Below are 14,528 nucleotides of genomic sequence, written 5' to 3'. Positions count from 1 at the left end.
GGGCTGGTGAGTGATCAGCAGCTGGCCGCTCTGTCCATTCGCCTCACAGTTGCGTATTGATCAGACAAGAAGACGCGCTTATCAACTCGATTACTATTGATCCAAACAGAACGAGGGTTCGGCTGTAGCCGACTTGAAACATACTATTGAGAACATATTCGCTGACATGCACGTGATGAACACAGGTTTTTATTTTTTTTTATTTTTCCATCGCAGACTTTTTTTGCCTTAGGCGCTCGGGATTTGTCATAGGCGTTCGGGAAAACGGCTAAGGCGCGGGCCCAAATTTTCTCTATGCAGGAAAAACCCTGTATATATATATGATATAATGTCATGAACCCAAACACGAGGGCGTTAGTGTGTGGGATGTCCACAACAAATATAAAGCAGAACTCGTGGTTAGTTATTCATGGTGGATGAAGGAGATGATAACGGTCTCTACGGAGACGAGACACGGAGATAAGCCCCGCCCTCGCGGAGCGTCTCGACGCTCATGGTGAGAACACGGTGAACGGTCGAGCGAGTAAACTCACGCGTTTTGGGCGACGCGAAAAATAGTTTTGCTTTTGGTGTGAACGCACCTTCAGCCCAAACATCTCATCATAAAGACCACGGCCTCCCTCTGATGGAGTCCAGCGTTCATCACCGTCAAAAACTAAATGTCTCAAATATAAAGATTGTGAAAGAAGAGCACAAAACATATCAGAGATTATACAAAAATAAAATAATGGAAGCCGTTTCCCTCATCATGTGACCTCGTGGAGAGCTCTGGCTTTTCATTGGCTGCTTGAGGAACGTCTGTATTTTAAATGTACCACGTGACGTCAGTTCAGATATTTCGTAATTCCAAATCTCCGTGAGCCGCAACTACGAGACCCTTAAACGCTATAACCCCAACAAATATCTATGACATTAAAATGGAATTCACATCACAGAGAACGCGTCTCTCTGAAGTTAATATCTTTAAACCCTCGGAGAAAATAACGCGATACACATTTATGTATTTAATATATGACTCCCTCACATGTTCCCTGTTTATGATGCTGCATTGTTTGGATTTTTGTTTGTTTTCTATAATAATGAAACGGACTCAGCAAAATTAAACAATTTTTCACGCTGTGTTCCTGAAGGTTGCATTAAAACCCGGAGCGACGACGCTCGGTCACACGCCAGATTATTGTTTTTCATTTCCATGAATGCAAAACACAAATACGCATTCTGTCTCGTGAAGCAGAATTATTTTTTTAATCCTCAGAAATCCTAAAAAATGAAACTTTTTCCCTACGGAAACTTTTTTTCCTTTTTTTAAGTTTTATTAAATATGCATCAATAAATAATTCCTTGACAAAAATAAAAATAAAGGTGACATCTTTCATTGGCGGGTGAGCGCTGACGGCGGTGACCCCGCTCACACCGCGGCTCTGTACCGGGCGGCGGCGGCCCCTAAGGAGACACACACACACACACACACACACTCAGACGTGCTGGTGGTACCCAGCACACACAGCACCCATCGCCAACCCGACACCCGGCGACACTCTCCCTTTGAACCGCGACCTCCAGAACCATGAGGCGGTTACCGTGACGACGTCGAGGAAAAACACAACGCAGCGTGGGACGAGAGCCGAGGGAGGGGGGGGGGGGCACAGAAAAGGCTTCTGGGAACTGTAGGCTGTCGCTGCCGCTCCTCTTCCAGAGCCCTAAACCACTTTTCTTTCTTTAAAAAAAAATCATGTTCACGTTGAAGTTTAATGAAATACTGTGTACTTTTTTATTTTTTCATTTAATTTTGATAATTTTCCTTTTTTCAGGAAGGTGAAACATACACACACAAAATATATTTCATTTAAAATATATGTCTTTATTGTTAGAGAGGACATGAGGAGAGAGGACACCTGTCACCGCGTTACGTAACTTTAGGGACTGTCACCGTATTACGTAACTTTAGGGACTGTCACTGTGTTACGTAATGTTAGGGACTGTCACCGTGTTACGTAACTTTAGGAACTGTCACCGTGTTACGTAACTTTAGGGACTGTCACCGTATTACGTAACTTTAGGGACTGTCACCGTATTACGTAACGTTAGGGACTGTCACCGTGTTACGGAATGTTAGGGACTGTCACCGTGTTACGTAACTTTAGGAACTGTCACCGTGTTACGTAACGTTAGGGACTGTCACTGTGTTACGGAATGTTAGGGACTGTCACCGTGTTACGTAACTTTAGGAACTGTCACCGTGTTACGTAACGTTAGGGACTGTCACCGTGTTACGTAACTTTAGGGACTGTCACTGTATTTCGTAACTTTAAGGATTGTCACCGTGTTACGTAACTTTAAGGACTGTCACCGTGTTACGTAACTTTAAGGTGGGGATTTTTCAATTTTCTTGTGTATATATGTGTATTTGTTTGAGGATCGCTCCACACTTGCACATCAAATGAAAAGACGAAGATTCACAAATGCGTAGAGAAAGATTCATAAATATATTACATTTACAAATGCACAGAGAACAACTCATAAATATATTCCAATGCACACGGAAATAAATTACAATTTATAAAAACGTAGAAGAGAAATCACAAGTATATTTATGTATTTCTGTGTGGATGTGTCTATTTGTTTGTGGATTCATATATATTTATTTGTGGATCGCAACACACAGATTCGGGTTAATGCGTGGCTCAATCTGTAAATTAGTTTTTTTCTGTAGCCAATGGCACGTCGTCCCGCCTCAGATCGCCCTCTAGTGGATGTAAAATGTAATAAGTTGACTTTTCTTGAAAAAAGTCAGTAAACCGACTGACTCAAAACTCGCTAAATAAAATGTCTCAATCATTGTAAAGTTTAGGCAGCTCATGTAAACGCAGTAAACATTAGTATAGTTAACAACAAATTATAAATTAGGTTAACTATAAAATTTAAATTCAGACAACTTAAAGATAAGAGTGAAGTTAACTTAAAAATGTTTATGTTATGTTGACGGTAAATAGTCAATTCAGACCACTTAAAGATCCTAGTTGTATTAAGTAAGAGTAAGAAGTTAACTTGACAAGTCTAAGCTAGGAAATAATCAGGAAACCAATTGCCTACGTTTGCTGAATAATGGAGAAAAGTTATGTTTATTTATGAGAAAAAACAATTGTCTTTTTGATTAATTCAGTGCTTCTAATGCCCGTTAGGTACGTAAGATAAGCGGTGAGTGGTTAGCAGGTCTTCAATACGTCTTTCAATCAGGGGGCTGGTGGTTCAACCCCCGCCCTAGTCCATCAGTGCGTTTACATGATGGTATAATTCGAATCTTGCTTTAGTCGGACTATGCTATCTTTTGGGGGATCAGCTGTTATCCCAATATACATGGCAGTGAGTAATTCGAATCATTGGCCGAAAGCATGTCATATCCGATACGATAGGTGGCGCTGTTTTCATTACAACTCGTGGTGATACAGCCATTTCCGCTTGACCTCTTCACCACCACCAACAACAACATTTGGAGAAAGATGGCGAACAGAGAGCGAGGCGAAGCTACATCCCTCTACTATTCTTCCATGGTGTTAATAGGAGGACAGCGAATGCAAATGGCGCTATTGGCTGAGTTGATAACGGAGAGAAGACGCCGTCGCCGAAGGTACACGGAGAATGTAATTTATCGTCTCTTTCGACTTCCGGGTCACGACATGGGAGGGAGGGAGGAGGGCGGAGGGATCTCGAGCATGCGCAAAGACGCAAAGTCCAGTTCCGAATCGAATTCAGAGTTACATGCCGCGAGAGTCGAATTATCAACTGGATCGGACCGAGCTATCCAGGGAGTTAATCGGACCGAAGTCAGACCGCACATAGCCGACTAAGGTGTTTACATGAAACGGATAATTCGATTTCAGTCCGACTAAGCCAATAATTCGATTGCATGTAACCGCACTGCATGTGTCCTTGAGCAAGACACTTCAGCCTGAGTTGCTCCCTGTAACATGATTCTAAGTCGCTTTGGATGAAAAGCGCCAGCTAAATGAATTCTAATGTAATACGGTATTAATCTTCATCAAACAACTCAAGATAACATTTGAACCTTCCTTAAAGTTTTGAATTGACCATGCTTCAACCCAGGGACCAGAGGGAAGTCGTGGGGCGTTAAATGGAAGGAATAAAAGTAGGAGAACGTGGCTTTGATGGTGGCTTTCTGCGATGAGCAGGTTAAGTGGGGTGACAATAATACTTTGGTAATCAAAGACAATTTACCACACTATAATTTATGTGAAGGGCAAAAGTTCAACACATTATATTGAAAGCAAATGGAAGAAAGTAGACCCTGTAACCTCGTTGAAGGAGAAGAAAGTAGACCCTGTAAACTAGTTGGAAGAGAAGAAAGTAGATCCTTTAAACTCGTTGAAAGAGAGGAAAGTAGACCCTGTAACCTCTTTAAAAAGGGAAGAAAGTAGATCCTGTAAACTCGTTGAAAAAGAAGAAAGTAGACCCTGTAACCTCTTTGAAAGAGAGGAAAGTAGATCCTGTAAACTCATTCTAAGAGAAGAAAGTAGACCCTGTTTGAGTTTGTGGTACACGTTTTGTGTAATTACTTACTTAAATTGTGCTTTTTCTCTCCTTTTTTGAGGCATCGGATTATCGGCGTCATGTATCTGTAATTCGAAACCAAATTTGTATAAAATTTCAATTCATTAGCGTCGTGAATTCATGAATCACGAGCAGTTTGCTCTCCTCGGGTCTCCTACGCTTCTCGATCCGAGAATGTTCATTAAAGTGGGAGAAAAACATTATGCTAATTCATTTTTACAAAGAAGAAAAATAAATGCTGTAAAAACAACGACGTGACCACCTGGCCGTCTCGCGGGAGACGAACACGCCGAGAGGATTCATTCAGCCGCTTCACGCTCACCTGCCGAGCGCCGCAAAACTATTCATAGGACCGGGACGTCAGAACGGAAATGAGAAGAAAGGCTTTTGAGTCCTCTGCTCCGTCATCATGGAACATGATGGAGAATGATGTCATAAAACTTAAAGGACTGACACGTCTTCCTGCTTTTAGCTACAAGAGGAAAGAAATGGAGGCAGGGTCCCAAACATGTGACTGTTGCTTTAAATGATCTGTTATGTCTCTCGAAACAACCGTCTCTTCACTTGTAGTTTCTTTCAACTCGTCTTGTTCTTTTTGTTTGTAACCATGTGTTTATTATATCATTTTGTTTGTAACTATGTGTTTTTTGTGGGGTTTTTGTTTGTAACTGTGTTTATTATATTATTTTGTTTGTAACTATGTGTTTCTTCAGTATTTTTGTTTGTAACTATGTGTTTCTTCAGTATTTTTGTTTGTAACTATGTGTTTATTGTGTTTTTTTGTTTGTGACTATGTGTTACATACCATGTCTCATTTGCAATTAGATATTAGTGCCCTACTGAGGTTTTTACGTCAATTTGCCGGGCTATTTATAGCCCATTACCCTGCGTGGACCCACCGAGGAGCGGGGGATGGATGAGGATGTTTAGCATCTCTTGTAGCTCTTCCTCCCGGCAGCGCGGCGCCGCCCACAGAGTCCCCGCGCTCAGCGCCGCAGACGGAGTGATAGATAACGCTACTCAGGCAAAAGATTTGCCCCCCGCCGACATTCAGCATGTCTGAACAATGCACACGCGACCACGCCACTGACACTAAGTATCATGATAATGTAGAGCTCAGCGAAAAGACGGATGTGAAAACAGCACGACCTGCACGAGGACGGCGAGCACGAGGACGGCGAGCACGAGGACGGCGAGCGGGAGGACGGGGAGCGGGAGGACGGGGAGCACGAGGACGGCGAGCACGAGGACGGCGAGCGGGAGGACGGCGAGCACGAGGACGGCGAGCACGAGGACGGCGAGCGGGAGGACGGCGAGCACGAGGACGGCGAGCACGAGGACGGGGAGCACGAGGACGGCGAGCACGAGGACGGGGAGCACGAGGACGGCGAGCACGAGGACGGCGAGCACGAGGACGGGGAGCACGAGGACGGCGAGCGGGAGGACGGCGAGCACGAGGACGGCGAGCACGAGGACGGCGAGCACGAGGACGGGGAGCGGGAGGACGGCGAGCACGAGGACGGCGAGCACGAGGACGGCGAGCACGAGGACGGGGAGCACGAGGACGGCGAGCGGGAGGACGGGGAGCACGAGGACGGGGAGCACGAGGACGGCGAGCACGAGGACGGCGAGCACGAGGACGGCGAGCACGAGGACGGGGAGCACGAGGACGGCGAGCACGAGGACGGCGAGCACGAGGACGGGGAGCACGAGGACGGGGAGCGGGAGGACGGGGAGCACGAGGACGGGGAGTGGGAGGACGGCGAGCACGAGGACGGGGAGCACGAGGACGGGGAGCACGAGGACGGCGAGCATGAGGACGGGGAGCACGAGGACGGGGAGCACGAGGACGGCGAGCATGAGGACGGGGAGCACGAGGACGGCGAGCACGAGGACGGCGAGCGGGAGGACGGCGAGCACGAGGACGGCGAGCACGAGGACGGGGAGCACGAGGACGACGAGCACGAGGACGGGGAGCGGGAGGACGGGGAGCACGAGGACGGGGAGCACGAGGACGGGGAGCGGGAGGACGGGGAGCGGGAGGACGGCGAGCACGAGGACGGGGAGCACGCCGGGACTTTTGAGTCATCCCACACACAGAACAATGGATGGGCCATCTGGAACCGAATATGGTTCTTCAGAGTGATGCCATGGTAGAACCATTTCTGGTTCCACAGAGAACCTTTCAATCCAGGGTTCCTTAAAGAACCATTTCCTCAAAAACCGATTCAAATAACCTATAAAGGTGTCTCATAGAACCTTCAAACCAGGGTTCTTTAAAGAACCATTTCCTTCAATAGTTCTTCAAATTTCCTATAAAGGTGCCCCAAACAAAAATCTGGTTCCTCAGTAGGTGATGGTTCTTGGTAGAACCGCAAAGCCTTTTAAAGAACCATTTAAGAACCATCATGTTTCTGCGTGCACCCTCACGACACACACACACACACACACACACACACACACACTATCAAGTGGATGTCAGAGGCCAGCGTGTCCGGGGATGTGATCGCCCGGCAGAGGAAACAAATGAAGAAGACAATCAGCAAGCAGCAATAATAATCCCTCTGATGAACGTATGAAATACAAAAAGTCCCCAGACATTCAGACGAGTCCCTGGAGAACCCAAAATGCCCAAATTAAGAATCCACAAGGCCCAACACACATCTGTTCAAAAGGGATGCACGAGAATTAGCATGAGCAGACATGTTTTCATCTCTTAAATACATCATTATGGAGAAACTATTCGGCACAGGAATAAAAATCTATTCTGCAAATCATCTGTTCGGCACGATTCAATATAACTGATACCGACAGCCACATATATATATAAATAAATATATATATATATATATTACACATATATACATATATATTAGGGCTGTGAAACGATTAAAAATTTTAATCGGATTAATCACAGGTTTTTGTGGATTAATCATGATTAATCACATATTACCGATATTCTCGGTATATTTTGTGAGAACATAGAGATTTATGACAAAAGACGGATATATACATTTATACATTATTCTATACAATGGTGCTGCAACTCAGCAGTTATTTAGCAGTTTTCTTCCACATGGAACATTAATACATCTTCATCCTAAACAGAATGTTTAACCCTCCCGTTACCTTTCGGGTCAATTTGACCCCATTCAATGTTTAATGTCGGTGTTCTTTGGGGTCAATTTGACCCCAGGCTGTTTTTCACTGTGTCAAACATATCAGAAATATCAACTTTTTTATTTATTTAAAGGGATATTTAGGTCGTCAACAAACAAACATAAAGTACCTCACACTTAAACTTGGGAAGCAATATTAATTCTAATAATTTTCTGGAGGTTTTAATTGCTGGGGTCAAATTGACCCCGAGGGTAAAATATGTTAGTAAATGTAAAGGTAACAGGAGGGTTAAACAGAACATGTTTCTCTTGTTTGTCAACCATTAACTCCACCATGATACAATCTAAAGGCCTCTAGTCTTCCTCTAGCAGCTGCTGAGGCAAACTGACTGTGTGGGTTTTCTTCATGAACTGGGCCGTGATGAAAGGGACGGCGGGGACACCGCTGCAAAGCTGAAACCTCACCGGCCCGGACAGGGGGACAGATTGACAAGTGACTTTTTTTGCTCGGTCCCGATGCGCGCGCACGGAGCTCTGTGGCGCGCCAGACGGAGATCGATAAGTGTTAACGCAACGCGAAGAGACAGAAATGACATGCTGCTGTGGAGATACGATCAACAACAGACGTTTAGTTTAATAAAAGAACAAAGACGTGCTCTAGAGAACATGTCAGGGGGCGGGCCAATCTTTTTAATGTCATGCGATCTGCCGACACTACGCCGCGATCGACTGGCAGGTCGCGATCGACGTGTTGAGACCCTGATCTACAGGAAGTAAAAGTCGTCACAAGGTTTCCGGAGGTGAACCTGCGGAAGGATCATTACCGATGAACAGACCGTCTGCATGAGAGCGGACAGAGTTCAGATTGAAGTGATGGATTGGAAGCTCATTTTGCAAGTGACTTTTTTTTCGTCCGGACGACCAACAACAGACGGATTGGAAGCTTATTCTGCGCATGCGTTAAATGCGCTAAAAAAAAATAACTAGTTAAACCTGTAATTGGATTAACTGAGTTAACGCGTTATTTTTCACAGCACTAATATATATATATATATATTACGTACATTATATGTATATAAATATGTGTAAATATAAATATATGAATATGTGTAAATATATATATATATATAATGTATGTAATATATATATATATATTACATACAATATATATATATAATTATGTGTAAATAAATAGTATATATATATATATATTACAGAAATTATATATATATATATTTATATATATATATATATATTACATACATTATATATATATTTATAATGTCTATAATATCATATAATATTTCATCTACCAGTAACAAATCAAATCTCTGAAGCACAAACTGAGCTCAAAGATGGATTTTAAAATGAATCCATGCACTAAATATTTATGAACTCTGTTTTTTAGGGAATGTGGAGCCAAGCTGATTATTTCCTATTAACTCTGCTGGAGGTTTTATTTATGATATAAATGTGGAGTTGAATGTGTGAAGTGTGTGAGCCTCCCGGGACGTTGACATAATAGCGAGAGAACAAATCCACTGTTTGCCTCACTAGCTAACGGAGGATCTTAACGATCGCTACACAGCGTGTGGAACATTTGTCAATGTATTCATGGGTAAAGTACAACCTCTCGCTCAGAGGAGTCTCCACTGGACTGTTCGGAGTGTGTGACGGGGTGCAGATGTTTGAACACTCGTATAAGTGGCAGGGAGGGAGATGTGTCGTCTATCTATGTTTATAATATCTATACACGGTGATGTCATGAAATGAGCAACGCGGACAGCCTCACCCCCAACACATTAAAAGAATGAAACTTTTTGGATGAGCAGCATAATCAAATAATTAAATGTCAGCGTATTATTATTATTATTATTATTATTTCTATTGTTATTATTGTTATTATTATTATTATTTAATTTGTTATTGTTATTATTATGTTGTATCATGATTATTATTATTATTATTATTATTATGCTGCCCGAACGCTGAACATTATTTAACTCTTTATAGAACTTCCTTTTATTTATTTTTAATTGTCTTATTATAATTGTTATTATTATTATTATAATTTTTATATTATGATTATTATTATTATTATAATTATAATAATAAATAGTTATTGGCAGGTAAAGAAAATAATAATAATAATAAAAACAACCATAATAATAATAATAATAATAGCCAAATCTAAACTGAACATACCATAATATCTCCCTGTATTTTGATTTAATGTATTAAAACTTTTGTTTATTTACAGATCTGATGAATGCTAATCCATCGCTGCCTTTAGCATTGTTTTTATTCTCCTCTATCTCCAAGGGAGAAGGTTTTTAATTAAGAAGTGGACTTCTGAAGCCTTGAGTTTAGCATTTTGACTTCATCAATCTTGCCGAAGTGAGACGATAAGGTGACGTAAAGAACGATGAAACGCCAAGCGAGACGTCTTCAGACGATCGAGCGTGTCACCGTCGACGTTCATGAACCGAAAACACACCGAAAGACTTAAAACTGGTGATGAGACCGACGTGGATTTGAGTTTACGATGTTTGATGAGCTCATTCGTCCAGTTAGAAGACATTTTATCGTAGATTTACATACAATCTGACACTTCTTCTTGCAGAGGTGTCGCCCCCTGCTGGCCATTAGAGAGAATGCACGTGTAAGGCACTTCCGCATCAGCTTCACTTTTCAGAAGTCTTTGTTTATAATTTCTGTGATTTATTCATAATATATTATAACTGTGGAGGGAACCTGCTCCATATATATATATATATATAAAATACTTCTAAGTTAACAAAAACACAATGATTCTTATCTTCAGGTGATATAAACACGGAAAAAAACATATTTTTGGATGTTATATTCCATACTGCCACTAGATTCCCCGAAATGCTACACACTGGACCTTTTGAATATAAAACTTTATCAAATAAAACTTCCCTTTTCGAGTTTAGGTTTTATATTCCAATTGATTTCAGCTGCTAAATGAGGAGATTTCTAATATATTCATACAAAATATTCATAATGTTTTTTAATTATCATTCAGTTTTGCTCACTTACTTTATAAGGAGGACTTATGTACCATTTGGGTAGTTTCACTCCTTTATTTCTGAAACAATTACGTTTTACATGGAGTCTGCGTGAGCTGCAGACAATAGCCAGTAAGTGGGCTTTGAGATGGGATTGCTTGTCAAATTAAATCAAATTAATTAGTGTTAATAAAAAAAGTTTAAGAGTCTCGAAGACTGCTGTGCTGACCTTGGTGTGTTGTTTACAATATAACTCAGTTTGAAGTACTTTTACAGGAACAGATTTACCTTCAATTACCCGGCAAAAGACTTCTGTGAGCTTCCGAGCCGTCGTTCATTCACAGATTTAAACTCCACACGTTCCTGTTTTTGGGAACGATGCTAATCCCATTTCCTCACTCTGCTTCCGTCTTGCTTTCGGCCTACAGGTGTCACACGTCGACGCTGCGAGGCGCCAACACGCTTTAGATAAGTGGCCAATAAGGAGGAAGAGAAGAAGAAAAAAAAACTCATCCGTATAATGCGTCGGTGAAATCTTATTAAAAGTGCACGTCGGTGCTCCCAAAGTGACTTTGAATGTCACGCTGGATGAAGTGGGCATAATGCACACATCAAAGTGGCCTTGGCTGGGGGGGGGGGGGGGGGCATACAGTCTGGCTCTGTAACAGGATTAACCGTCCTCCAGAGTGTTGACATTCAGGGATGGTTGAGGACGGGCGTAAACAACACGAACATCAGAAATATTGTTTTAATCGATCACATGGGGCTTCAGAGGGGGGGGGGGGGGGGGCAGGTGTTGCATGGAGACCTTCAGGGCTGCACATGTGAAGCAAAGCATGAACTCATATCTGTGTGTGTGTGTGTGTGTGTGATTTTAAATGTTACAACACAATTATGATCTATATGTCTAAAACATGCAGAGCCATCCCATAATAGTGCTGCCCTGTGCTGCCGGCTCATGGTGGCTCGGTGCTGGAAGTCTCACCTGGTGAACGTTCATTTCGATAAGATTAATATTTAACACATTAACACATATTAAAATGTCTGAAATTCTTTCAATATATATAATAGTGATAATATTCAGTTGCGTTATTACTTTTCAATGATTATTTGATTTCCCTTAATCACAATAGAAGATGAATAAACACTATATTAGAACAGCTGCATGCGGTGCATGTCAAGGCTTGTCATGAAATAATTTTTAAAAAACAAGATAAACATCTGAATGCAAAACGAAGCTACACGTGGTTTGTTTTATAATATTAGTTATTTTATGTATTTCATACCAGACTGGGACTTTTAATTGTTATGACATCATCACCCTCAAACCTCTGTCTCTCTCCCTCATATCTGTCATTAGAATTGATCCGTGACTAATTACTAACACTGATCCGGCTTGGGTCGGACAATGGGGGCAGGAGGAGACGCGGCGCGTGCCGGACTCCAGCCCCCGCTGTGGACTTCCTGGCTGCATCCCGCCCACGGAGCATCACTACAAAAACAGCTGCCGGGTAAATACCGTGATCCGCCGGTGAGCAGGCGACATCTTACCCGGGTAAAAGGGGTCAAAGCAGCCCGGTAATCACCAGAGCGCGCGCTCCACTCCCCCGGAACGCGTTTCATGCATCTTATTTTTTTTAAATGCTGCAGATGGATCTGTGAGACGGATTTAGATTTTTGTTTTGTTCCTCTCTTCTTGAGTTGAGTGTAGAGATATTTCTGCAGGAATAACACAGCACCGAGCGCGTGCCTGTCCCCGCCCCCTCGGGGGGGGGGGGGGGGCCTCCGGCACATGAGAGTCAATGTAAACACACAAAGGCGTTTCTCCAGCTGTAGTATTCACGTGGACGGGCTGCAGCCATCCACCCTCCACTTCCACGTGTGCTGCCTCTTACGCCTTAACGTGTGTGGGTGTGTGTATGCATGTGTGTGTGTGTGTGTGTGTGTGTGTGTGTGTGTGTGTGTGTGTGCGAGCGCGCGCGTGCGTGTAGGTGTGAAGGCTCCAGGGGCTCCCACTCTGTCCCAAACATCTGCACATTAACACACTTTTCATGCTCTCTGCCCCACGACTGAATCGGGACACTCTTATTTCTCTCTCTCTCTCTCCCCCCAACACCTCCATCTCTCTCTATCTCTCTCTCTCTCTCTCTCCATTTCAATCCGCACCAAAAAGGAGAACACTAAAGTAAAGACGTGGAACCAACCTTTATGCATTCCCGTGAATCTGTCCTTCAGCACAGTGAGTTCGTATATCTTTCCGAATTCCTCAAACAGGGGCTTCAGGTCCTTCTCCTCCAGGTTCCGGGGGATCTGGCCGATGAAGAGCTTGATGGCGTCGTGGTCCTTCATCGGGATGGTGTTCTGACCGATGGCGAGCCCGTTCATCCTTCCGGCGGTGCTGTTCGTGGTGCTGAAGCCATTCTCCTGCTGCACTCCGTTCGCAGCGACTGTAGCCATCTTTCCTTCAATGGGCCGGCGAGCTGCTGCGCTCTCTCTCTCTCTCTCTCTCTCGCTCTCGCTCTCGCTCTCTCTCTCTCTCTCTCTCTCTCTCTCTCTCTCTCTGTCTGTACTGCACTCTCCCCCCCACCCTGTTATATCGTCCTCTCTCTCCCGACTCCTCCGGTTTTTCCCTCCCTCTCTACTTCTCTTTACGCCCCCACCTTGTTTTTTGGAATAAGCCGTATTTATTTTTTTCTTATGCTTTATGTGTTTCTTATTTTGTACGCCCCCCCACCCTTCTATGTGACGTCACCTCGTACTCTTCGGCGACCACGCCCACCACATGTTTTGCATAACGCGCGCGCGGGCCAGAACCAACCAGAGAGCAGGAGGACTGAGACTCCACAGGGTGGAGGATATGAACGCACAACATGTATTTATATATGAATTACATGCATTATTAGTAGTATTGTTATTATTATTAATATTATTATTAATATAATTATTAATATTATTATTAATATTTTATTTATTTTATTTATTGTATTTATTTTATTTATTTTATTTCATTCATTTCATTCATTTCATTTATTTCATTTATTTTATTTATTTTATTTATTTTATTTATTTTATTCATTTCATTTATTGTTATTATTATTAATATTGATTAAAAAAATAAATAATATGAATATGATTATTTATTTATTATTATTACAAGTAGTATTAATATTATTATTAGTGTTATTATTCCACTGAACTGTTGACTTTCTTTCACATGAATAAACCGGCTTTATTTATCTTATTTACATGAATATTCATATAAATATATTCATAGACAGATAATATATTTTAATAAGAGTGCAAAGCTTGGGAAATCAACATTTGTGTTTCCCAGTTTGTAATAACAAGTCTCCTTTATTGCTGGTGAATTATATATTTCATACATTTGCATTCTATGTTGTCATACTGACGACTGATGGCACCAGAGACACCTGAGCCTGACACCTGACCAGGTGAGCTGCTGTACTAATAGTCATGTGGCATTCATGAGCCTAAACAAAGAGGGATGCTCAGATGTTTAAGAAGACAGCAGCTGAAGGTCCAGAGGACTCCATGGGAAGCCGGACATGTTCTCCAGCTGCGGTTCTCCACCCTGAACCTCAGGAGCAGGTGGTGTTCAATCCAACCGTCCAATCAGGACGCAGGTGAGTTAACTACCTGGATGACTGAGAGCTATACTGCTAGTACTGTGCTCGACTGGACTAATATTATAATATATAGTCTATTTGTGATGGAAGTCAAGGGCCAATTTAAACATACACACAAATATAAATAGCACATGGTGTTAAGTTTAATTTAAAGCACAGAT

General features: G+C 42.6%; 1 protein-coding gene across 1 annotated transcript in view; it reads right to left on the bottom strand.

The window, feature by feature from the left end:
• Positions 1–13,132, bottom strand: part of celf6 (CUGBP Elav-like family member 6) — a 218,465-nt gene extending 205,333 nt beyond the window's left edge. Inside the window, exon 1 of the mRNA XM_056412358.1 lies at positions 12,925–13,132. Coding sequence (XP_056268333.1) covers positions 12,925–13,105 — 181 coding nt within the window. The 5' untranslated portion in view covers positions 13,106–13,132. The remainder of the gene's footprint in view (positions 1–12,924) is intronic.
• Between the last annotated feature and the right edge of the window lie 1,396 nt (positions 13,133–14,528).

This window comes from Pseudoliparis swirei, chromosome 4 (genome assembly GCF_029220125.1).
Source record: "Pseudoliparis swirei isolate HS2019 ecotype Mariana Trench chromosome 4, NWPU_hadal_v1, whole genome shotgun sequence".
In the NCBI taxonomy this organism is placed as follows: domain Eukaryota; kingdom Metazoa; phylum Chordata; class Actinopteri; order Perciformes; family Liparidae; genus Pseudoliparis; species Pseudoliparis swirei.
Note: the sequence above shows the minus strand (reverse complement) of the source record. Positions and strands in the feature narration are given on the sequence as shown.